Raw genomic sequence first — 26,957 nt, forward strand, 5'->3', positions numbered from 1 at the left:
TGAAGGGGGTGAAAATGGTCAAAGGAAGAGGTATTTCTGGCACAAGAATCTTAATCATGTCTATGATGATATTGTCCTTCATCCTTGAAGAAGACCATCAGGGACAAGAATATGATTTAAATTTGAGTGAGGGGGTGCTGTACTAAGTCACCAGCCTCACTTTCTCCTCCAGTCATCTGGGTCCAGTGGCCAGATCTGAATCAGGACGACTGGAGATGGTCCTGGATGGGCAGCAATCAGGATTAAGTGACTTACCAAGGTCCCACAGCTAGTAAGAGCCAAGTGTCTGAGACCAATTTGAATTCCCATCTTCCTGACTCCAAGACCACTTCTCTATCTACTGTACCACCTGGCTGCTCTTAATCATATATGTAAGTAGAGGTGAAGGAACCACCTGATACTGAAAAATGGGTAAAGTTGATCGGAAACCTTAGAAAGAAAATCAAGGGTCAAAGTTCTGGCATTATCAGTGAGCTCTCCTCTCATCTCCTGAGATGAGCCTGAAGGGTTTTGAATGAAAGAATCATTTTTTCAAGTTGGTAGGAATAGCCTAATCCTGTTCCTAGCTAGTTCTATAAAGATGAGACTTGATGACTGGATTCCTTTTATATGTAGTCGGTTGTTATCATACAGGACAGTTTGACTAGTCTTTTGAAATGAGTGTAACTCAGTCAATTAACAAATATTTATTAAGCATTGAAAATTTTTAGGGACTGTGATAGAGATAGAGTGATAAAAGTGAGTCTCTGACCTCCAAGAGCTACATTCTATGTTTATATCAGATGATGTTTGGGGGTGGGGTAGGGAAGGGAGAAGATGTAAGTAGTTTGGTAAGATAATGAAAGGTTTTATGAGGAAGCTAAAAATTGGACTGATTGTTAAAGGAAACAGGTTGATCTAAGAAGCAAAGATATGGAGGATGGGTGTTCTGGACATGGAAATATATTCCAACAGAATGGAAACAATCATTTTAAGGGTATCAAATTGGGCTTAGTATTATTGGAATGATTGTTGACCTACTAACTCCCTTTAATAGCTTAGCTTCTAGAAATACCTCCCAAAGGATTGGATCTATGTAAGAACCACTCCTAGCCATCTGCTACCTACCTCCTTCCACTAGATCTTCCATTTGTCTTGTGATAGTTGGGCAGATTTTCATGCTGAGAAGTCACTTCAGTCCTGAAGGTTTGGGCTCAAAACTGTCATCACTATAGGATCAGATAGGAGGACCATATTATTTAGGTCATTGGATGTTTTCTCCTTTTATTTACTCTTATGTGTTGTCAAGAATAAGACTTGACTCTTGTGAGAAAGACAATAAGCGGTTTGTGAAACACTAGAGGTGTGTGTGCATTTGTGTGTGTAGGTATATATGCATTTATATGTTTGCATACAAATAAACATATATAATGTGTTGTAGATATAAACTTTTTAATGAGAATTAATCTGATACTCATATGTTTTAAATGTGTAAACATACATAAATATTCCACATATATGTATACACAAATAGATGTGTATATATTATACAAATACATGTTTGTGTGAAAATCACTGACCTAATTAGATGATGTCAGAATTCAGGCACTGATAGTATATGCGAATTTCCTCTCTGTCTTCTCTAGTCAAGAGGTCAGGATACAAATTTCATCCTTATGCATCATTAAATGATCCCATCTTTCTGTGGCCTGAGGTAGGAAAGTAAACTTCCACTGATGACCCAAAATCAAGTCTAGGAATAGCATGGACTATCCCTGGAGGCCTTCCAACTCAGGGCTGACTAAGCACAGTCCTTTGGAACTTGGCAGAACAGATGGGATTATAGGGTCTAGTGATAGCTAGAGGATGAATGAACCCTTTTGAATGAGTGTGATGAATTGTTTCCGTTAGCTTAGGCTGAAACCTAACCCCTCCTTACAAGTAAAGCAACCAAGTGGAAGAACTGAGCACTTGCCAAAAACCAACGTGTAGTGACCTCGTTGGAGGAGATGATCTCCAAAGTCCAGTTTTGGTCAAATATTCCATGTTTTCTGTTCCAACCAGTTGAACTGAGGTGGTGATTCAAGTTAGATTCCAAGCAGTGAAAGTGGTTATGGGTTAGGGAAAGATAAAGTAAATTAATTTTCTTAACCTAGACACATTTACAGTTCTGTACTGTTTGATGCTTAAGATTCCCTACTGCCATTGTCTTAACCCTTAGAACACTGGATTTGGAGTCAGAGAGACCTGGGATCAAATCCCACTGCAGATACTTTCTGTGCCACCCTTGGCAACTCATTTAAACTTCTTAATCTCAATTTCTTCTTCTGCAAAATGAAGACTGATAAAATCTCCCATACAAGGCATTTGTAAAGATAGAGTAGAATCATGTATTTAAGGTGATGCACAAATCTTATAGTCTTAGAAAAATTCAAATAAGTGAGAAGCAAGGAAGAGAAAAGAAAAAGTGAAACAGGGGTAACTAGGTGGTACGGTCCTAGAGCACCAGCCCTGGAGACAGGAGGACATGAGTTCAAATATGACCTCGGGCACTTAATAATTGCCTAACTGTATGATCATGGGCAAGCCACTTAACCTCATTGCCTAAAATAATTTAAAAAAAAAGATAAAGAGTAAAACAATCATTGTACTGATTTGGTGGGATTGTGCAAGAACAGAGAAATTTGTCAAAGAGATAACCTTAGGTCTTCTGACTTCTGGTGCCACTAATCTGATATCAATGGTATCAAATTAAAATAGAAATAGGATCTAACTGCACATCAGGATCCCTTTGAGCCATATATTGACTGATTAAAAATGTAATAGTCTCACTTAACATATTTTAATTTATTTTGATAAATATTTCTCAAGGTAATCAGATTTGACTGTATTTAGGAATATTATTGGCTGTTTGACTCTTCTACAAAGAGATGATACTGGTTCGTGTTTTTATTTTTAGAGCTCTGAACTTAGGAGTTACAAGTTACTCTACAAATTACAACTGAGGAGATAGAAATCACAATCTCTATTTTACTTCTATCCACTCAATAATGGCAAAGGACATCTTGTTCCTCATTCATACATTTTTTTTTTTGTTCACTTTCTTGAATGGAGTGAGCTAAGGTAACCCAAGATCAAGATTATTGAATGCCACATTATTCCATCCTTCCAGTCCTGAGAAGCCGGATGCCAGGAATAGGTTGTGCACAAGGAATGAGTTGGTCCTTCTTATTTCCATTATGGTTCCTGGGACTAGATTAGAAAGTGTTGACTCAATATTACTCAGAACAACTGGGAAGTGCAGTACTCCAGTTTATTGAATTTTTCTGATGGATAGTTTAGCTATAGAAAACAAGAGATATGGATTATCTATTTTTAGAAAATTAGAATAAAATGAAATTACTGAAATTGTATGATGACAATTTGATTTTCAATGATTCAGAAGGTACTTCAGTATTTTTCAGTATTTCAAGGTGCCAGTTATAAATATTATCAGTGGATTGTAAAGATGTATGAAACCATGAAGTAATAAGGAATTGTAGCCTGGATTGAAGTCAAGAAAGACCTGGGTTCAAAACTCATCTTCCTCTGATATTTATTAGTTCTGTGACCATTGCCAAGACATTTAATCTTTCTTAAGCTTCAAGTATCTCTAAGACTTCACTATTAAGTTATATATTATTTATGAAAGACTCTCATTGTTTGTGGAGATCCCCACCTGGAAAAATCATAGAACCTTAATATTGACAAATGCTTTCAAATATCAGCCAATAGAACTCCACTGAGAAGACATTGGAAAGATTCTAATGCCAGCCTTTAAAAATTGTTCCTCTCTTTGAGAAAAAAGCCCTCAAACTATTTTTTCAAAGAAGACCAAACAGAGCAGTTCATGATCAATTTGGTGAGTTCCTCAGTCAGCTTGATGGTCTTATAAAGTATGACTCTTTGGATACATCAAAAAAAGTACCTCCATATGGAACAACATAGACCCATTCGCTGACCCTTTGCTAAAAAGACATAGGGAATAAGAATTGATTAACTGACTGGGCTCAGAAAGAAAGACTTGTTGGAGCTACCTTTCTCTTTGGTCTATAAAAACAATCTAACAGATCAGATCATTATATCTTTATAGGAGTACCTCTTCACCTTTTCCCTTGGGATAGATATGGGATAATTCTCTTTTCCTCTTTTCCTCAACAAGCAGACATAGGTAACTTGTGTCCAAAGCATATGGCAAGCTTCATGCCCCTCAGTGGTCTGACAGGGCTTTTCTCATATTAAAAGTTCATGTGTCCCCTCAAAAATTTTGAGCATAAATAAGAGACTCTTGATAGTAGACTTACGCAGTTTGAGACATGGATGATGACAGAGCTCCTACCAAAGTGCATGACCAAGGCAGATATGTGCTTATTCTTTTTAAGAGGGTAAACATAGTCAATGTTCATAAACCCCAAATTCCTGTGAGGAATAGGGAAAATTTTGAATTTTCTTAGCAGTTTGGTCTCAGAATCTAGTATTTTGCCTGGGAAGCACTCTCTTTGGGAATTGCTTCATGGATAATCATAAATTTGAGAGTTCATATAACTGCTTTCTAGGAAATATACTTAACATTATGTTTGCTAGTGAAAGAAACAGATTGCCAGTGAGACCACTGCAGGTAAAGAACTAAAAATCAAATCATGGAGTGGAGGGAGGTAACAGAGTCTCACTTTATTATTTTCATATTACCATTAATTACTCATAACAGATCTTATGGAAAGGAGATTCCTTGTTCAACAGTCCCCCAAATATGAGGGTATCTAAATCATTGTATAATTGAGGATTCTTTGTGGCAAAGAGGCACTTGGCACTCAATAGAATGCCAAAAGAATTGTTTCCTAAGAAACCCCAACTTTAGTTTCATTCTCTGGGGAGTTGGTGGGTTATTCAAACTGCTTTATGTATTTCTATATCTGTTTCAAGATTCTTATGAATTCTATGAGCATTTTGAGTTTTCCTGAAATAAGACTGCCCTATAACCAAATTGTATGTACTACCCTGAATGCTTATACTAGAGCCTGGCTCTCCTTTTTATACCCTCTGGGGCAAGTTAAATACAAGCCATATTCTGGATGATTTGCTTGGAGTAATGCCAAAGAGAGACAATGAACCAAAGAGAGAAAATGACTCTCTTGGGATTAGCCCCCAAGCTTCAAAAAACTGTAGATGCAAATCTGGTCCAGGACTACAAGGTAAACTTTCCTATTTATTATCTCAGCAATAGTTTTATAACTATCCTTCAGAGGGGATCCTGCAGAAGGGGAATTTAAAATAGAGATTTTTTTCAAGATTATACTACAAATGAACACTGGAATGAGCATCCTAGACTGGGTTTCTTTATTCACATACCAGTTCTATAACCCTTAGATCAGGACTCCCCCCCCCACCGGTTGACTTTGATCTACCAGTATATTTAAATGTATTAATTGATGGAATAACAAATTGACGTCACTCATGCTCTCCCCCATCATTCTTGATCAATACTATTAGTTTCCTTCCCAATAGACCCCTCCCCTGGGGGGTGATCATAAGATTGGAGGAAAACAGTAAAAGTGACTCCTGATTAAGAAAAGGTTCCTTGTCTGAAATTATGCAGTAATAAAGGGTGATCATTCTTCCTCAGTACATTCATTATCATTCATTGAGCAACATATACTTTATTTTAGAGAGAATTTCTACTGTCGCTTCTATATTTAATCCCACAAGCTGTCGGGCAACTCATGTATTTACAAACACAGTTCTAGAAACAATGTGTTTGCCAGTCACAGCCTCATCTATAATATCTCAGCAGCTCCTTGCTCTGGGGCATAGCTCAGGAGTTGATGTATTCTGGTCCCAGCTGAGGTCCAAGCTGGGCAGAACATATGAGTCAAGGTTCAAGTCCAAAAGCAGGACTGGCAGAGAGCCCAGAGTAAAAGGGAAGACAGTAGGACTGAATGGAACTGCTTTGGTAGGCCCAAGCCTACAGTTTGAATGGTGGGAACTTCCTAAGATTTAAGGATTTTTTTGGTGATTTCTTTTTCCTTTCCATATTACTTGAAAGGAATACTTAGAACACCCCATGGAAATAGATTCTTGATACTGAAAACAATTTAGTCCTTCCATCTCATTGCCTTGCATCCTGTTCAGGTTCTCATTACTTCTCACCAAAACTTTTTGAGTTAATGTTCTTATTTTCTCCTACCCGTCCATTCACTTTTATAAAGTTAATTACTCCTAAAAGTACAAATCTGGTCATAAAATTTTCCTATCCAATATTCAATCATTAGTATTTATTAAGGGCCTGTTGTGTGATGAGACTCTGAGTTTACAAAGACAATAATGAGACAGTCCCTGCCCTCAGGGATCTTACCTTCTATTGAAGGAAGGCATGAATGAATCTTTTGAAAAGTATTTATATGTGCTTAATATAGGTTATGCAAGATACTTATCATCTTTTGGCCTCTGTTTCCTCAACTGTAAAATAATAATGGCACTAATCTCACAGGTTGTATTGATCAAATGAGATAATATTTGTAAACTGCTTAGCACAGTTACTGGAATACTCTAAGTGATGTATAAATGCTTAATCTTTTCTCTAAGGCAAGATCAAAAAAGGGAGAGTAACTATGAAGCTGGTTTGGGAACAGATGGGAAGTAGTACAGTAGCCAGGTTCTGGGGCTTAAATGAGGTGAACATTCACCTGCGATAATTATTTAAGTATACACAAAACATGGGAAATTTAAAAAAAAACAGAAAAAAACCTCCCACTTTGTAAAAAGTACAACCTTTAATGCCTGGCATTTTAGGCTCTGCAAAATCTTACTTCAGCCTACCTTTCTAATCTTACGTAATAATGTGTTTCTTCATAAATTCTATGCTTCAGCTATACCAGATTGTTCACAGCTTGTTCACCACCCACCTTACTCTTGCTCTTCATTCCTCTGTTTACATCTGACCATTCCTTTCCTTTTGGGCTCTGTCATTTATTTCCCACCCATCTTTTAAGGCTCACCTCAAATAATTACTCCCTGATGCCTTTCCTGTTCCCTATTCCCAACACCAACCAGAAGACAATGATGTCAAGGGGTGATGCCATGACAAATATATGAATTGGATTTGAGTGAGGGGGTGACATTACTAAGTCCCTAGCCTCACTTTTACCTGTGGAACCATCTAGGTCCAGTGGTCAGATATGAATCAAGATGACTTGGAGATGGCCCTGGATGGAAGGCAGTCAGGGATAAGTGACTTGCCCAGAGTCAAACAGTGTCAAGTGTCTGAGGTCGGAATTGAACTCAGGTCCTTCTGTCTCTAGGGACAGCGTTCTATCCACCTGGCTTCCCTAAAATGTGATGAAGGCCTGAATTTTAAAAGGCAGTGGTTAAGTAGTGAGGAGATGGATGTGATTGATTTTTGTGCATGTGGATGGATAAAGTTTGGAAATATATTATATATATTGGGGACAATGAAGGAAGTTGAGAAGATGCTGAGGTTGTAGATGTGAACAACTCAACAGGAAAGTTAAGAAAAGAGAAACTAAAATGACAATGTGTTCTTAGTGAGGTAGGGAAGGGACTCTGAGCTCCTTTGGCCTCATGTTCTTTTTCTGCCTCAAGGCTGACATATATTAATTACTTGAAGAATTGAGATACCAGGATGTGAGAGAAGGGATACTGCTGAGAACTGGATTTTTTTTTTCATTGCTTTCTCTTAAGTCAAAAAAATAGTTGCGCCTAAATCCTGAAAAACTTCAGCATGAAACACATGTCAATAAATAAGTCTCTTGTTCCAGGAGCCACCTGTTCTTTCCGTCTCCACTAAAGGTGAAGTAAGAGAAAATGAACTTAAACTGGCAGCAAGAGAATTTAAAGTTAGATATAAAGGAAAAATTTATAGGATGGTAGGATACAATTTTCATCTGGAAGGGCTCCTCAGAGAGATCATCTAGTTTGAATCCTTTAGATGGGGTAACCGTAGCCTCAAGCAGTGAATTGACTTAAGATCACACAGGTAGTCCAAAGGAGAGTTGAGATTTGAACCTTGGTCTTCTGATCTCAGATCCAATCATCTTTGTTTAATCTGCCCAGAGACAGTTACAAGAAGAGGCTACAAAAGAAACTTTAGCCACTTAAAGTCAGCACAACACAAATTTGTATTTTATATACATTTGTTTTGTCTACCTAGAACATAATGTCCTTGGATTGTTCCATGTGTATTGATCTTGACCCTTCAGAAAGGTTATATGCCTATCAATGGCAGAGAGACTGTCATATTCATTTTATGTTCCTTACCATGTATTAGTTGCTTTTATTCCTTTGCTTTACTCTCTGAATTTAGGTTTTCTTGTCTTTAAAAGTTGTTGTGAAACTCAGATGAGCTAAAGTGTGTCAAAGCCTTTGCAAATTTATGTCAACAATTAGCTGCAATAGTAGTAGTAGCTGCAGCAGCAATGTCAGTAATAGTAGTAGTAGTAGCGTTGTCAGAAAACGTGTCCAGCTAAAGATTTCGGGAGGTAGAGAAAATGTGAAAGAATTCACTTGAAAGGTAGATTCTGATCTAGAAGAATTTAGGGACAAAAAGAAATTTATTTATGTATTGCTTTGTTTAGCAGAAGCTAAGGGAAAGAAAGAGAACAGGTAGTTGGAGCTGTTGGAAATCACTGATCACTAAAGAGATTAGCAGTAGCCACATCAGTAGGGAATAAGCAGCATAAAGAGAGGTATGGAGCATGAGACGGGGAGCATATTTAGGAGATCAACTCCCCAGAGTGGGTTGGCTTCTCAAAGGAAGTCAAGCAATCAAAGAAGTGTATAGTAGTGTGTGGGGTGTGGGGGGAGCATATTTAGGGGATCACACTGGTCAGGTGGCAGAATACTGGGGTTTTTATTAAAAGGTTAGCTTCCCAAAGAGCAGGCTAGCTTCCCAAAGGAAGACAAATAACTCAACTGAGGAGAAGTGAGCTTTTAAAAGGGAAGGAAGATGGGGGCAGCTAGGTGGCACAGTGGATAGAGCACTGGACCCAGAGTCAGGAGTACCTGAGTTCAAATCTGGCCTCAGACACTTAATAATTACTTAGCTGTGTGGCCTTGGGCAAGCCACTTAACCCCATTGCCTTGCAAAAATCTAAAAAAAAAAAAAATCTAAAAAAAAAGAAAAGAAAAAAGAAAAGGGAAGGAAGATGGGGTAATTTACCTGTACCTGTATAGAGATAGTAGCTCAGAGAACAGAGATGAGGTATTTAGGGAAATGTAGATGAGGGGTGGTAACTCAAAAACTTAATCCTTTCAGGCTAGGACAGGGTTCCTTGCTTTGTTATTAGGCTTGTCTTGCCAGGGAGGGGCAAGGTTCTTTACTAAAAGTTTATTGACCTCATCTTGTAGCTTGGACAATAGGATGGGGATGGGACAGTATTAAAGTAAGGTATATGATCCATGTATAAAGAACAGATTAATTATAGAATATATTTCTCTTAACATTTTCTTTACCTCATTAGTAGTAGTAGTAGTAGTACTAACAGTAGTAGCAGTAGTAGTAGCAGCAGCAGCAGTAGTAGTAGTAGTAGTAGTAGTAGTAGTAGTAGTAGTAGTAGTAGTAGTAGTGGTGGTATTGTAGTAGAGGTGGTTGGCGGCAGTGGTGGCAGTAGTAGTAGTAGTAGTAATGGTGGTAGTAGTTGTTATTATAGGATTAGACACCCAGGAATCTATTCGATTTTAAGACTCATTTTTTAATAATGGGAGAATTAGTGAAAAGGTCCCCAAAAATAGTGTGACCCATTTGTTTGTGGGTGATTTCAGGTCTCCCACATTCCTCTTTAAGGAAAACAAGACTTTCCATTGAAAATGGTTTTGATGACCAGAGTGAACAGCACTGCCCTGGGTTTTCTACTGCTACCCTCCAATTTAATTAAGGAAACACCCCCCCTCAATAAAGCTGCCCTATTAATTCAAGCCAAAAATGGCTTAAGAACTTTTTTTTAATGTCACTGCCTAATCATTTTATGAAATGTCACTGCTTCAGTATATATGAATTATGACATAACTCCTGCTATTTTTCCTTCCTTCCTTCCTTCCTTCCTTCCTTCCTTCCTTCCTTCCTTCCTTCCTTCCTTCCTTCCTTCCTTCTATAAATAATAAGACTGTTGCCTGGAAAGAACTGTCCTTAGCACTCTGAGGGCTTTTAAGATGGAAAAGGATACATTTCTTGTCCTAAAACAGACAAGTTAAAGAAATATGATTCAAGGCATGTTGTGATAAGTATTATTTTAAATCATAAAAATTACTTTTCAAAGAATTTTTTGCCTCTCTCCTTTCTCTATCTGTCTCTAGCTGTTCCCTGAATAATGTTGTCATTAGTTTGTTTCTTTTAGGGTTTTGCAAGGCAAATGGAGTTAAGTGGCTTGCCCAAGGCCACACAGGTAATCTTAAGTGTCTTAAGTGTCTGAAGTCAGATTTGAATTCAGGTACTCCTGACTCCAGGGCAGGTGGTCTATCCACTGTGGCACCTAGCCACCCCCTAACCACCTAGCTGCCCCAACTAGGGGACTTTCAAGCTCATCCAGTTCAAATTCCTTATTTTTCCCAGTGAAAAAACTGAGGCCCACATGAGTGAAATGATTTGTTCAAAGTTAGTTATCTGTTAAGGTTCAAACCCAAGCCTTTTAATATCAATCCCAGTATTCTACCACCTAATCAGGTTGCATCTCACAGCTCTATTGAACTATAAGAAGAGTTGGACATGACTGAATAACTGAACAACAGCAAAGGTACCTTAGGGATGAACTTGCCTCATCTTTAGAGATGCAGAAATGAAGGTTTAAAAGCATTGTTTTAATTGTTCAAGATCACACAATTGTTTAGTGAAAGTCATTCTTTTTATTTTCACAGAAGTATAATTAACCTTCTCTGATGATCATTGAAAGCCAGGGATGGTGATTTGTTATGACATGAGGGAAGAGAAGAAGTCTTCAATAGTAATCAAAGGAGACCATTCTCAGTCAAGTTGAACCTGCTGATTGAAATCCTTCTATTTACTGGTTGATTGACCCCTTCTTTACTTACCTAAGATAGTGAAGAACTATAATGCATTGTGTCGGACTTGGATATAAGAAGATATGAGGGATGTTATGGAAACAAAATAAGAATGAATACTTACATATGTATAAATACATACATGTATATGTATATATACATATATGTAATTTTAAAACCATAAAGCTCTGGATAAATAGTGTTGGTGATTGGTGAGGCTGGTTGTTGTTAGTTTTATTTTCATGATGCTTGCCTCTGAGGACTCAGAAAGATATGTAGGGTTTCCACAGTCACATCCAGTGGAACACATTTATTACAAAAAAGGATAAAGGGAGTAAAGGGAACAAATATTTATTAGGCCTCTACTATGCATCAGATGATGCTCATCACCGCAACTCAGAGGTAGATGATATTATTATCCCCACTTTACTACTGAGGAAACTCAATTGGGTTGAGTGGTTTGCCTAGGGTCATAATAAGTATTTTTCTTGACTCCAAGCCCAATGCTCTATTCACTGCTTCACCTGACTGCCGAACTAGTCAAGGAATGTTATAGTGAATCACAGAAGTGATATGGACCAAGAGTGACTCCCATTACTCTATCAGTTTGCTTCCATTAAGAGCCCCTTCTCTCTCCTCTTCCTTACAAATGCTTTGTTGTTCACCCTGATTGAGATGGTGGTGTGAGGGATCTAACCAGTTTGCTTCTGCAACTCTCATCCCTATCAAGACCTACACACAAACAGAAATACATACACACACACAAACACACACACACACACACACACACACTTACACACGTCTCAGTAAACTCCAGTGGTTTCCTATTATCTTCAAGATCAAATATCAAATCCTCTTTTTGGCACTGTGAAGCATTTACAATCTGGTCCCTTTGTTCCTTTCTAGTCTTCTTTACACTTTACTCCCTTCTCCATGCTCCTGAATTCAATGACAGTGGCCTTCCCATTCCTTGAATACAACATTCCAACTTCCCACTCCATATTTTTTCAGTGGTTGTGCCTTATTCCTTATCTCTGCCTCCTGGCTTCCCAGACTTCCTTTCAAGACTTAAACCCTACTTCTGCAAGAAGTCTTTTGAGTCTGCACCCATGGTTAGTGACTCCCATTTTCTAGGTATATATCAAGTATCTAAAAAATTATTTGTATGTTGTTTCCTCTATTAGAATGTAAGCTCTGGTGCAGTGGATAAAGCACCGACCCTGGAGTCAGGAGTACCTGGGTTCAAATCCAGTCTCAGACACTTACTAATTCCCTAGCTGTGTGGCCTTGGGCAAGCCACTTCACCCCATTTGCCTTGCAAAAAAAAAAAAAAGAATGTAAGCTCTTTGAAGGCAGGGGTTCTATTTTAACTTCTCTTTATCTTTTAATTAATATCTTGGTGTGTGGCATAGAAAAAGTGCCCCCTGTGGTAGCAGTAAGCCTCTTGTCTTCTACCCTAATTCTTTTTTTTTATATTTTTGAGACAAAAGGGATTAGGTAACTTGCCCAGGGTCACACAGCTAGTAAATGTTAAGTGTCTGAGGCTGGATTTGGAACTTAGGTCCTCCTGACTCCAAAGGTTCATTCTTTACCCTGTAGATAGTCTCTTCCCAGAGAAGTATACTGCCTTACTTCTTGGGCATGAAGACTGCTTTTTCCCATTCCCCAAAATGAGTGAACTGGCTTTCCTTGACTACAATCCTCCTAAATAAATTGTTAATCTTTCTGTTTTTCCCCTTATCAAGTACTCTACAATTTGGATCTCAAAAATACCAAAGTAGGTGGCCATACATTCTCAATCCCTTGCTCCTCTCCTCTCTCCTTATCATAAGATCATCTTGCCCTCCCATCTTTTTCCTGCCTCACATTTGCTCCCAATCCTTAGGCTATGCTCTTGTGAAAAGATTGAAAACAACTACAGAAGATGTCAAATATTTAATCAATACTAACCTTATAAAAATGATTTATTATTGCCAAAGTTTGTTTTCTCATGCCCAAGACATTAGTAGCTCAATATCATGCCTTAATCCTGTAAGAGTCCCAGTGATGCAGGGAAAGATGAAGAGAATTGTGAATGTACAGAAAGAATTTGGGTGAAGATATAAATTGACTTGAAGCAGAGAATTAGGACTGTAACAGAAACAACTATAATCTTGGGTGGAGATCCTCCCCATTCTTAATGTACCATTGATCCATTGTTTAATGTAAAATTTGTATCCTGATCTCCTTAGGTTTTGCCCTCTACCTAATTTTAGGTCTAGTATAGGTGAAAGGAATTCACCTTTTGTCCTCTGGATGAGAGGCACATAAAAATGTGAGCTTGAGTCCAGTTCTGGCCCTCAGTCTTTTCTGACCATGGCCATTGGCTATACCAGGAAGCAACAAACTCTCATAGTTGGCTCTCTCCAAGAGCATTTTAGAGGTCCAGTCCTCTAAGAACCACAAAGAAGCCTCTTCCTCATAGCTTTTATGTATTGACTACCTGTAATTTATCCAAGGGAGAGAGACGGCTAGCCTTCTAATATATTTTGGCAGCAACTAGTGCTTTTCTGGACCCAAAGTTCAATTATCCAGCTTTCTTAAGTGTGAACTGATTTTTTTCCTTAGTTTATTTGCTTGCCAACTGATTTATCTTCTTTATAACTTTGTGAACCAAGATGACCCTTTCTGCCTGCCACCCTTTATGTGTATGGTGTTCCCCTTAAAAATGTAAATTCTTTGAAGGCAAAGACTGTTTTTTGCTTTTCTGTGTACATTTCCAGTGTTTAGTATAGCATATGACCTATAAGATATGAAAATAAATTTTTCATTCATTCATTCATTCCAATCCTAATCTAAACAATAACAGAAGTCAAGAGAAGCAAGAAGCTAATATGACTTAAAGAAAATCCATCATCTGGATGAATTATCTACAGAACAGTTGTCTAATGGTAATTCTAATATGTATGATAAAGGCCCCAACATTTTTTAAATTTACATTTATTTATTTATTATTCCTACTATATGCAAAGACAGCTTTCGATGTTCACTTTTCTGCAGGTACAGATTCCTTGAATGTTTCATTCATTTTTTACAATTGCGTCTAAATCTGTGATACCATTTGGGGCTTTCTGGGCAAACACAGTGGAGTGATTTGCCATTTCCTTTCAACTCATTTTACTGATGAGGAAACAGGCTAATGAGGTAGTGACTTGCCCAGGGTCAGGCAGTTAGTACCTTTCAGAGGTCAAATTTGAACTCAGATCTTCCTAACTTCAGGTCAAATGCTCCCTCTGCCCTTTACTACCTAGCTGCCCCTTTGAATAGCTTCAAATGACTATTTTTACACTTCAGTGCCTGCAAGTACAAAGTTGAGGCAATAAAACTTAATATTACACAGATCAAATGCCACTACTAAATTCATCTCCCAGACAAATTCATTAATTATGATTTTATTTACCCTCCTGTTACCAAGTTAATTGCTCATTTGTTAGCATAAAGAGAGGCAGCCTTGATTAAGGTCATTAGTTGCCATTAGAAATTGAAATTCTTTGGATTTCCTCAGGTGAATTTGAATTTCTCATGTTTAGCATTTCAAATCAAGAAACCAAGGTCAATCAACCTTTTTCCATGGTAACTATACCTAGGCCCATAAAAGTTCACTTAATGAAAGCATCAGTTTGGGGACTAGAAATGTAAAGAAAGACCCAGTTGCTACATGTGCTAATTGTTCTGCTCTGTTTGTTAACAGTATGTGTATATCATAAAGAGATGAACATTTACACACAATTTTTTCAGCCTCCTAAAGTAAAAGGTTCACAAGAGGGAAAAAATAGCATGAATATTTGTCAAGAATAAGTGAATTTTGGGAACCATCTAAAACCCAAGCTCTGTGTCCTTTAACCCCCAAATTTACTCTTTTTTTAAAAAGAAAAAGAAATAAGTTCTAACTGCTCCTGGGGGGGAGCAGAAGAGGCATGAAGGAGAGACAACTTATTAAAACATTTTATTACTACTTGCTTTACACTCCCCCCCCCAAATACCCCAATAAACCCTTATGAAATACATTCCCTGCAAACTATTAGATTTTTGGATTTTAAGAGAAAAGGGGGAAATCTGTCCTTTAACATGGACATTATGTTACTAACACCGACTCTTCTGTGTAACTGGAGTTTTATAGCTACTTCACTTATATGTTGTAGGAATATACATTTGTATGCATGTGTGTGTTGCCTTCTAAACTGTTCAAGTGACTGCAATTCAATTCACTTCATACGTTTATCTGTTTTTATGTATTCATATATGTGCTTTGCATATCTATATATGCATATATACAATACATGTTTAGATATACAAATAGTATACATATTTTTATATACAGATATCTTCAGGTACTTATATACTTAAAGCCTTCTTGTATATTCTTTTGACACTTCTTTCTTCAATTGCTTTCCCTTGCTATAGGGCTTCCTATATTCATGGTAATTCTCTATTTTCATCCTTCCTTAAAACTGCAGTAATGGAATGCATTGCCTCCATTCTATTCATGTGCTGAAGTGTTTGGCTATTGCCCAGTTGTTAGACACCTAGTTTGTTTCTAGCTTTTTGTTATCACAAATAATGTCACTATAAACATTTTTGTGTAGATGGGTCTTTTCTACTAGTGGTAGGTTTTTATAGAAACTTTAAAAGCAGATTTGAAACTTATCTATCTTATGAAGAGATTTTTAGTCAAACTGTCTTGGGCTCCAGAGGAAAACTGATGAAGTGGAAAATATATTATTCCAAGGCCAGGTTTTTTTTTAATCTTTTTTTTCCCCTTCTCCTTCTGAGGCAGTCAGCACTGAATGTAGAACTCTTGCAATGCTCAGCAAATTTAGCTTAACAATCAAAACTATTTGATCCTGAAACTGGTGTTTCTCCATTCAGTTTGTAGTTGAATAGGTATCATTACTAAGAAATAATAATATGATTCCATTAAGTTTTATATAACCTGAGTTTCTTCCAAAAAACTTCATTAAAACAATTTGATCTGTGTCTTATTACTTGCTTCAAAGTCCTTGATAAGTGGGTCCCTCTGAGCATTTTGGTGCACTTGTGGTTTTATCATTGTAGGCTCAGCCTTTTACCCAATGCAGTGTTTCTCTGTCTTCTCAAAGTTTTAATTCAGTTCAGTTCAATCCAACTTAATACAATTCAATTTATTCAGTGGTTATTCTCTGCCAAGCACTGTGCTAGGAGCTGGGAATCCAATAGCCAACATGAAATAGCCAACAAACATTTTTTTAATGTTTTTTAATGTTAATTTTAATGTTTTTTAATGTTAAATAATGTTTTATTGTGCCAAGAACTGTTGCAAGTACAGAAAATACAAATGCAAACAGAAAGACAGTCCCTGCTCTCAAGTAGATTCTATTCTAAAGGAAGAAATCAATGTACAAAAGGAAAAGGAAATCATCACTTGGATGAACTTCCAGGATGAGAAAGTTTCTGGGACTTGGAAAAAGTCTGGAAGAAGAATAAAATTCTTACTCTCAAGAAGCCTACTTTTTACTTTTGTGGGATAGTACAAGTACATAGATATGCATAATACAGGAAAAAATTGAGAGCAAAGTGAGGGATTCAGAACTAACATAGGACATCAACAAAGACTCCATGGTGGAGGTAGTCATTGAATTTTTGAAAAAATGCTCCATATATGATCAAATCAATATGGTATAAGTCTTCTCTCATTCTGATTACTTAGCCTTTCTTCCATAGACCCCCTCCCATAACTAATATACATATACATATGTATGACTAACCAAAGTCCTTCCATGGTTATGTAAGTCAACAAGTAAATAAAAAAAATTTATTCCGGAACTCCCATCCTCTCAAATAATTTCAACCACTTTTTAGTTTATCCAATAAACAAATTCTAACTAAGGTAGCATTTTAATGTGGTAATTCTTCTAAAAGGCTTTCATTAAAAAAAATTAAATGTGTTAACCTCAAAGGAATGATTTGCCAATGATGAAAATGCAGGCATTGAAATAGACTTTCCCAGTGCTCAGGAGACTGATGGTCACTTTTTTTTATTATTGTTCAGTTGTTCAGTCCTACCAACCTCTTCATGACCCCATGAATCATAGCACGGCAGGTTCTTTTACCCTCTTACTATTGCTCAGTGTCTTCTAAGCTCACATCGATTGCTTTCATGGCACAATCCCACCCTTTGCTGAGTCTAAAAATGTATCCCTTATATGTTGAAATGTGTTTGGGGAGGCTGCAGCTGGTTTCCATGTATTGGCATTTCATTTCCTCTGGGTATGACTCGTGATTTATTAAGAGACTAGGGCATGACCAGAATGTCTGAAATTGGTAAATTCTTCAGTCATTTACTATGAGCTAGATATTATGAGCCAAGCTCTTCTTAACCATTAATCCCTAGAGAGAAGAATGATTTGTCCATGTTCAAGTAGTTAATTAATGTGGCTTAATTTTGCCATTTTATACCTCAATTTCTCCATGTGGAAGATATGGTGAAAGTTAATATTTTTAAAATGATGAGTCAGGAAAGGAGTGCCCAAAGTGGGGTCAGAACAATTCAAGGTTCCCCTTGAGAAGGTGGCGATTGTCACACAGACTGAAGGAAATGGCACCGGGTTGACATCTCCTCTTTGTATCTTTCTAGTTCCAGGGGCCCTGGAGGAGCAGTGCTGACGGGGAGAGCGTGGCGAGAGAATGAAGAAGCCAACCGCCCAGGAGAAGCATGAGGTGGCAGTGCGGCGTTCAGTTTAAAGGGCTTCGGCTGGCGGTCCCATGGGTGACGCTTCTGGCACTATGTCTTCCCAGCTGGATCTTGGCCACCACTGTCGTTGCTGCTGCTGCTGCCATTGTGGCCCCTGAGCAACATGCCTCTTTGGCTGGTCAGTCCCCTTTGGATTGGTTGCTCACTGACCGAGGCCCATTTCATCGTGCTCAAGAGTATGCTGACTTCATGGAACGGTACCGTCAAGGTTTCACCACCAGGTACAGGATCTACAGGTGAGAGAAGTCTTTATCCAATAGGAACTCAGCATCATTGGTTACTTGACATGGACTTGCCCCCCATTATCCAAGGCCCAGACTTATGGCAAAAGCCAACCAAGCTTTGGTCCTGAATATCCTCAGAGTAATTGCAAGGTGAAAGCAGAGGAAGACCTAAGGCAGGGAGAACATACCCCCCTGTATTTTTGTTGTGTTTTGTTTTTTTAAAAAAAATATACACACACACCAAAAAAAATCAAGAAAAAACCCTGCTGATGTCTCCTGGGGAACTTGGCAAAAGAGTTTCTATTTATAGGCCATGCTTCTTATAAACTGAAGACAAATCATGCGATATGGAGTCAGCATGGAGTCAGCATGTAGCCCAGGATGCAGCAGGAGGTCAGAGTCAAATGCGGGGGCCAGGTTTTAACTAATGGGTTGAATCTTTTTATGAGTGGTAATCACTTACACATGCAAATAAGGAAAAGGGCAGTCCAACCTCCTGCTTCAGAGACCCAGCCGAGCTCTGCAGGGGCCAGAAGGGCACCTGTCCTCCCCCCACCCCTCTGCCACCCCACAAAGTTGCTCTTTCTGACAGTTAGCAGTTTTCTCCTCTATCGCTGATCTCTTAGAACATCAGAGTTGAAGGTCAAGTATGAGACCTGCCTCTTCTTTTGAAGTCACAGGTACCCAGGAGGAGTGAGCCATTGCTTGTCCAGAATCAAGTCTTGACCAGATGTGCCCATCGTCATTCAGGGTACTTCAAAATTCATGGACAATGCACAGATCTTCCCCTGAACACTCTTCTCTCTCTCTCTCTCTCTCTCTCTCTCTCTCTCTCTCTCTCTCTCTCTCTCCTTCTCCATGACTTCTTCACCTCATCCCCCTCCCTACCCATCCCCACTTTATCTTGGGTGATTTTTTTGATGACTTTAAAATATCTGCTTGGGTTACTTTTGTTAATACAAGACCCATGGGAACTAAAGACAAAATTATGTAGCTCAGGAATATTTTATAGCCAAAAAAAAATTGTTAAGAGGTGGTCAGATGATTGGTATAGGAGGTCATTCATCAGTGGCTTAGAATGCCCACTCTCATACCACATTAAGAGAGAAAACTAGATCTGTGTTTGGCTGATACAGAGAAGCAAGTTTGCCAGGATCTCTATGTTTGTAGTCCATATGCATGCCTGGCAACATACTCTTCTAAGCTTGTCTTTGCTTCTAGTGTTCTCAATTGATTGATTGAGTCACAGAGGAATTTGGCTCATTTTATTAATTTTAATATTCCTATTCCCAACTTGTTGTTTAGTTGTTTTGGACCTATTTGAGGGTTTGGTTTTTTTTTTTGGCAAAGATTTTACTGCAGTCGTTTGTCACTTACTTCTCCAGTCCAATTTACAGATAAGGAAACTGAGGCAAACCAGATTAAATAACTTTCTTGGGGTCAGTTACATAACTAGTGAATGTCTGGGATCATATTTAAACTGAAAAAGATGAACCTTTTTGGCTTCAGGCCCTATACTCTATTTACTATGGCACATAGATGTTCTCTGTTCCCTACTTTGTGTCTTCTCCTCCATAAGATTACACTGGATGGGGATAGGGATTTATGGAAATGGTTGATTCGTTATTTAAATTCTGCCTGGATTAAAGGCCAAATTCTATTCAAAGACAACTTTGCCTTTCTGTTTTATACAAGTAAAATAAAATAATCAGATATCTAAATAGTATGGTAAATCTCCCTCTCCTATTTTAAGTTAGCTAAATACACAGAACTCTTGACTTTTCACCCCAAATCCAAAAAGAATAGTTGTAAGCAATTCTCTGTTTTATGACTCCTTAACTAAGGGATTCTCTATGTTCATTATAGAATTTCTTTCTAAGAGCCTTTTTGATTGCATTTTAAAAATAAGCTATGATTTACTGCATAATTCTCTACTTACTCTCAACCTTTTAGAAATCCATTTACCCATAAAACAATTAGCAAAACAAGAGCTGGGGTATGTAAGGGGACTTCCCATCCTCCCATTGGGTTCCCCTTTTATCTTCAGTGGACCTTTCTCCTTCTCCTCTTGCTATGATCCACCCTCCCAGTCTTTTTGGCAGTTCTCACAACTGGTAGCCTAATGATGAGGAATACCTTAGAGCTAGTCTTGAGGAATGTTCTACAATCATATCTATATATTTAACCCATCTATCAGATGGTAACCGTTTTTGGATCATTTAAAGTGACACACTCTCATAGCACCATACTGTACATATGGGACCAGTCACTGTAGAGTGAAGAGTCTAGGAAACTTGGTCTTTTTTTTTTCGGACAACAGCATTATGACATAGGGGTAAAGGGAAAAACTTTTAGAAGATGGAAAAGGTAACATTTATGTACCTTTGCCTCATTAGTATTTTGAAAGTTGAAAATACCATCATTAAAGAAACCATTGTGACTCTGGATTATCACCGATGCTATTTGAGTACTTTCCCAATAAAAATTTATTGGTTTTGTCTTTGTTCCTACTTAGGTCTGTTTCTGCCTATAACACAGTCATTTGGATGTTTGGTTCAATTGTGGAACAGAATTACTTGATGTAGATTAGAAACCACTCCCAAAAGAAACATTAAAATACTTTAGAATCAGACCTTAGTTTGTTCCCTTTTACCCACAGAAAGTGTATTTTCAAATCTCATAAAGGGGAAAGTGAGACAGAATGGAATATATCAGAAAGTGCCTTATGATGTGATGTTTTGGCTACTCTATGGCAGATAAGCCTATCTATTGGAGTAAAGAATTCCCAACCTTCTCCTGCACCCCCACCAAAAAAATGCAAATTGAATATAATCAGATTGAATCAATATACCCTTCCTTGATTTCATGCAACAGTAAGAGAAAAAAAAATAAAGCAATCCAACTGGATTGGGTAGATGAAAAACAGATACTCAATGAGCACTCACATACAATATGAGTGAGACTAGCATTCCTTCCTCACTGATTGAACAAAACACTTTTTGTTTAGTGAACTGCAGGAAACTTCAGACTTTTGAAAACAAAACCCCAAGTGCTCCTGATTGCTATTAAGGGACAGAGTAGCTTTAGAACAATTTGACAGCTTTTGGCTATAAAAGTGGTAAGATATAGAGAGTGGAAGGAACTGGTACTTACTATCCAATGTAGCTGCCCTGTACTTTGTGCTTACCCAAGACTTATAAGGCTGATACACTATTAGTATTTCTGGGGCCCATCATGTGCTAGACACAAAGAATCCTTAAAAGAAATCCAAGGTAAAATTCCTACATTCAAGTCATGGAAAGGAACTCTTCCATGTCATCCATCTTTTCTCTCCTCTCTCCTTCCTTTCCCTCCCCTCCCCTTCCCTTTCCTTTTTTTAACCTTCTCTTCCTTTCTCTCTTATATATGAGTTTTTAATTGAACAGAAATGTACTTTTTTCACCCTCTTACACACTTTCCCCAGGAAAAAAAAATGGAGTCAAGAAGCAAAACAATTGATCATGTCCAAATATATACACACAAAATGCATTTACACATAAACATATATGTATATGTATATATATGTTTGTGGTTTTCAATCTAAATCCTAAATCCATATATGTGTATCTATATCCCTGTTCCCAAGTACCTACCCTTCTTCCATACCACTGCCCCCTAAAGTTTACACTGGGTGAGTCCATCCAGGCTAAAATTTAGTATTTAAATTCTACATAGTCTATAGACCCAGTCCTTTAAAAATGTCATTGGGACATTAGTTCCCTATCTGGAGAAGATTTATCACTTGTCACAGCTCTGAGAAGCTACCAGTAGGAGCAAGAGGGATGCCAGTGTTTTGGGCTGCTACAGATCCTACTCTTGTTCATTAAAGTTGTTTCTTCCTGAATGGAGCTGGCCTCCTTACTAGAGTGCTTCATGGGCAGCTGAATGTGTCCCTTAGGAATTGTCTCCATTTCCCAGGTTAAAATGAAATTCAGTTTGTTAGGATGTGTACCTTGAAATCATATGGCTCTTCAGTTAAGAGTACTCATCTGAGTGGTCTTGAGTTTCTTGACCCAATTTCATATTTGCACCTACTGAGTTCCCCTAAATTGCTAACCCTCTGATCCAAGAATTCAGCAGGTTTCAGAGGCATGAATCATCTCTTAGTTATTAAGGAATAAGATTATTGTCTTATTTCCATCATCTTCCCCAGCACATAGTAGGTTACTTTGCTTATGGCAGAACCTCAAGAAATGACCATTAATTGACTGGCATCTCACAGAGAAAGAAGCCTTATCGAACAGATGGGAAAACCAAGGCCTAGAGAATTAAAGTGGACTTTTCTTCAAGGTCAGAGAACCACCTAGAACTGCAGCCAGAAATAGTGCTCAGGTCTCCCAACTTGCAGCCTTGTGCTCGTTACTCTAGACTATGACACTTCCCTTCAACTGGTAAGTGCATCTTCATCATAATACGCAACCTAATCAGGCACCTAAATTGAGCTGATGCAAATGTAAATATGGTTTCTCGAAACACTCTGGCGGTAATGTTCCATTCTCCCTTTGCTACAAATCAAAGTAATGAGCAGTCTTTTTTTTTAATTTCTTTTTTTATTAAGGTTTTAATAGAGAGACAATCATGAGAGGGTGAAAAATCCAGCCCACTATGATGAAACACTTAAAACTAGGAAAGAATAAATTAAAATTTAGAGATGGGAAGAGACTGAAACCATATAGAATGATAGATATAATATTGCAGTTGTGAGGAATGTAAGGTGAGTGCTTAGTAAGTCCAAGGAATTGACCTCAAGTCATTGCTATCTCCTTTTTCATCTCCTCCTTAAAAATAAGCATTTGTAGGTGAGCTAGAAGTCTTTATAGAGAAAAAAAAGACCATAAACAGAAAAAGAACCAGAAAAGTAGGACAGAACAATTCAGGTAAGGACGCAGTCTGGGAGAAGCAAACCAAAAATATGGAAACTAAAAATCATGAGGATGAGGGGTTATGAATGTAGCTTGTTTTAACTAAAGAAGGTTATTGGTCAAGGACATTCGAAATTAGAGAGTATATGGTCATAGATGTAGAGCCAGAAGGGATGTTAGAGGTCATTTAGTTGTGAGAGAAATGATTATTTTTCTCTCATATGAAATCAGTCATTAAAATTGAGAAGACCCCAGTTTTCCCCCTGACTCTGTCCTGTCTCCTTGTTCAATCTCTCTAGGATAGGATTGATGAAAGATAACGTTAACTTTCTTTTCATCCCACCCAATTACCTCAGGCTTAGTTGGGGGATAGAGATTCTTAGTCTAGATTGCCCAAGGCTTGGTATAGTGATAGTCTCTCTATCCAGGAATGACAAGATGATGTCAGCCTCTCATTAGAGTGAATAAACTTGCCTTTGTAAAGTACTCATCACTCATTAATTGTTAACCAATCAGAACTGATTGCCAACCTCTCTGGCAGCTGTCTTCCTAGGCCATATAAGTCTCTGATCCCACTGTCAAGATTATTGTTGGCATTCAAGTGTGTCAATGACCATTTTATAAAAGAAATTATGTCTCTTAAACTTTTTTAAGCATCAGAGTTAAAAAACCTCTCCTTTTATAAAGGAGGAAATAGAGGTTGAAAGTTATGAAGTCAAACAGGCAGGACAATGACAGATCTTGAAAAAAGGTCCTTTGACGCAAAGTCCAGGATTCCTACTGTACTACATCGCCTTTTGGGAACCTTGTCAATAAGGCAAAGAGGTAGCAAGAAGAGATTGTATTCCATTAGAAAGAAGCATGTTTGCAAATATACAAGGAAGCAAATTAAGATATTACAGGAGCCTGGATGGGAACGAAGAGCGGTATAAAGCTTAGTCAAGGATTCGATAATGTCAAGTGCCAGGGAGCTAGAAAGGTGGACAAGGGCTGTCAGGGCAGGAGAGTAGAGAGGTCTTAAGGGGGAAGGAATCTGCCCCTAATGGATTTCAGTTGGTGAAGAGACTTAAGAGAGGATATTGCAGACACAAGAGAAAGGTTAGAGGTGAGAGGGTAGCTCTGGGAGATGCTGGTACACAAGCAGATCAAGTCTTGGGAACATAAGAGGTTACTGTGGAGAGAATTTGAAGGCAGAAAAGGCAAGAGGACTCAGAAGAAGCCTGAGGGGTGCCCCTGGGAGTGGGTAAGATGAGGAAGCAGACAGGGAGATGGAAACCATCACAGAAGGAGGAATCTCACAGCTGATTTAAAATCTGGGCCACAACTCACCCACTGAACAAATGCTTTCCAGGGATAAACAGCTTACCCTGAGAGAAAGGAACCATTTCCAATTAGAGATCACAATCCACATAAATAAGAAAAGTCATTTACATCTTCCAGAGTAAATCCCAGTGCTTTCCTGGGTGTTCATTGCTTCTGAGAGAGAGAGAGAGAGAGAGAGAGAGACAGAGACAGAGACAGAGACAGAGACAGAGACAGACAGAGACAGGGAGAGAGAGACAGAGACAGAGAGGGACACAGAGACAGAGTCAGAAAAACAGACAAAATGAGAAGTTAGAGACAGACATACATGCAGACACAGAGACTTGGCAACACAGAAACACGGAAACAGACACAAAGACAAAGGCATGGACACAGACATAGAAAAAGGGGGGGTGGAGAAAAAAGAGGGAGGACTGGAGTAAGAGAGAGGGAGAGAGACAGTCAGAGAGAAAGATAAAGAAAGACACTATGAGAGAAGAGGAGGGAGGGATAGAGGAAGAGATAGAGAGAAATAGAGACAGATTCAGAGAGAGAGACACAGAGACATAGGGAGGGGAGGAAGGAGAAAGGGAGGGAAGAAGAAAGGGAGAAAGCAAGAGAGAGAGAGAAAGAGCAAGAGAGAGAGAGAAAGAGAAAGAGAGAGAGCAAACATTCTGTGAAAGATGGCAAAACAATTTCAGTTTGGTTACATGGGAGAATGAAGGAAGAGGCTTAACTCATCTTGGGACAGAATTATATGACTTTGAGACTAGTAAAGCTGCTCAGCTATGAGATATGCATTAGCTTGTGCTCTAGGTTTGTAGCTTGGCAAAGGAGGCATTGATTGGAATGGAAAGAAAGGAGCTATGTGCAAAATCTAAGAGATGCATGTAGAACTAGGTTGAGAAAAGCCTTGAATCCCTTATTTATCTAAGTTCTAATATATGGAGCAAAGAGCTGAAAGTCTACATAACGAGCCAAAAATACCTGACTGCTTCCATCTCTTGACCTTGGTAAATTTTCCATTGAAGTCTACCTTAAGTTCACTAGAGACATCCATTGCTTTTATGGTGAAAGCTTAAATGAAAGCAATAACTGGATGATATATGGTGCCCAGAGCTCAGACAGTATTTTCTGAGGGTACTGATAGCAAAGAAGAAAGGGGACAGTAAAAAAAAAAAACCAAGCATGAATTCAGTTTACTATTTAGCAGAGCATAAAAAAAGTTCCAGTTTGCAACTACTATATTAACAACTAACATGTATATTGTGGTTTACAATTTGCAAAGGATGCTACATAGATTGTCTTGTTTGAACCTTACAACAATCATGGGTAGGTACTATGGATAATACTATTTCCATTTTATAGATGAGGTTACTGAGGTTTACCCAAGGCTGCATATCTAGTAAGTATTATAGGTAGGTTTTGAATACAGGTCTTCCCATCTCTATATTCAAGATTCAATGTATTATAGCATCATGCCTCTTACCTCTCTAATTTAGTAGAATTACATATGATGTGAACATATCATGGATTTGATCTATAAAAGGACCTTACTATATTGTTGTGCCCTGTCCTTAAGGGCAGGAACCAATTTCATTTTTGATTTTGTATCCCTGGAACTGGGCCTGACCCATACTAGGTGCTCTATGAATAATACTGAATTGAATTGACAATTGAGTTAACAAATTGCCCTCAAACACTTTATATATAAAGCAAACTCAACTGTAAGAGAGAGCAACAATATGGTTATTGGAAACAAGATTATAGTGAGACTTGTACATCATTGCAATCCAGAATGATTCTTCTCTGACCACCTATGAAAACATTAATAACGACAACAAAACCCAACAATAATAATGATAGCTATTGTTTCAGGCGTTCTTCTACATGCTTTACAAATATTATCTGATTTGATCCTCACAACAACCCCTGAGAGGCAGATACTATTGTGATCTCTATTTTATAGCTGAGAAAGCTGAGTCAAATAGAGGTCAAATGTCTTGCCCAGGATCTCATAGGTAGTAAGATCTGATTAGTATTTGAACTCAGGAAGTCTTCCTGATTCCAGGTCTGGCATACCCAACTATTACACTGTTTCAAAAAAGTGATCACACATTATTTTTTATCCTTTTAGTGATACAGTGAATAAAGGGAATTTGGGGTTTGGACAAAATAAAGTCAAAAGGTTAAAAGGGTCAAATATCACCATTGACACCTATTGACTTGATAACCCTAGGCATATCTCTTAATTTGTTAGTACTCCTAGACAACTCTCTAAGCTTGTCAGTTGCTGATCTGTCTCAGAGGAGAGAATTTCCACATGAGAAATTCCATAACAGGTGAAATAACATTTTCAGATCTCTAGCTGGGAAAAAAATATAATACATGTGAGCATATACTCTGCCATGAATTGCTTTATTATCCCACTTGTCTCCTAATCACTGATGTCTAAAATCTATAATACAATGTAACTGTAATTTATTTAATTTCTTTACATTCAGTCTGTCAAGAAGCATTTATTGTGCCCTTTTTATATACAGAGTTCTATATTAGGCAACATGAATGGGTATGGGGCACAAGGGTAGAAGACACAGATGCATTATTCAGCATGAGTTTAGGATCTAGTCAAAGAGAAAACATTAATAAGAAATAATAACATATATGTATATATATACACACATGCATAATATATGCATACCCATATATAGTATCTCTTTTTTTTAGGGTTTT

At 38.0% G+C, this 26,957-nt stretch overlaps 1 protein-coding gene across 1 annotated transcript in view; it reads left to right on the forward strand.

Annotated features, from left to right (window-relative positions):
* BRINP2 (BMP/retinoic acid inducible neural specific 2) overlaps window positions 1-26,957 on the forward strand; it is a 149,384-nt gene that overhangs the window by 49,485 nt on the left and 72,942 nt on the right. Inside the window, exon 2 of the mRNA XM_074222110.1 lies at window positions 17,681-18,033. Within this exon, the coding sequence (XP_074078211.1) occupies window positions 17,759-18,033 (275 nt within the window). The 5' untranslated portion in view covers window positions 17,681-17,758. The remainder of the gene's footprint in view (window positions 1-17,680; window positions 18,034-26,957) is intronic.

Source organism: Macrotis lagotis, chromosome 2, assembly GCF_037893015.1.
Source record: "Macrotis lagotis isolate mMagLag1 chromosome 2, bilby.v1.9.chrom.fasta, whole genome shotgun sequence".
Classification (NCBI taxonomy): Eukaryota; Metazoa; Chordata; class Mammalia; order Peramelemorphia; family Peramelidae; genus Macrotis; species Macrotis lagotis.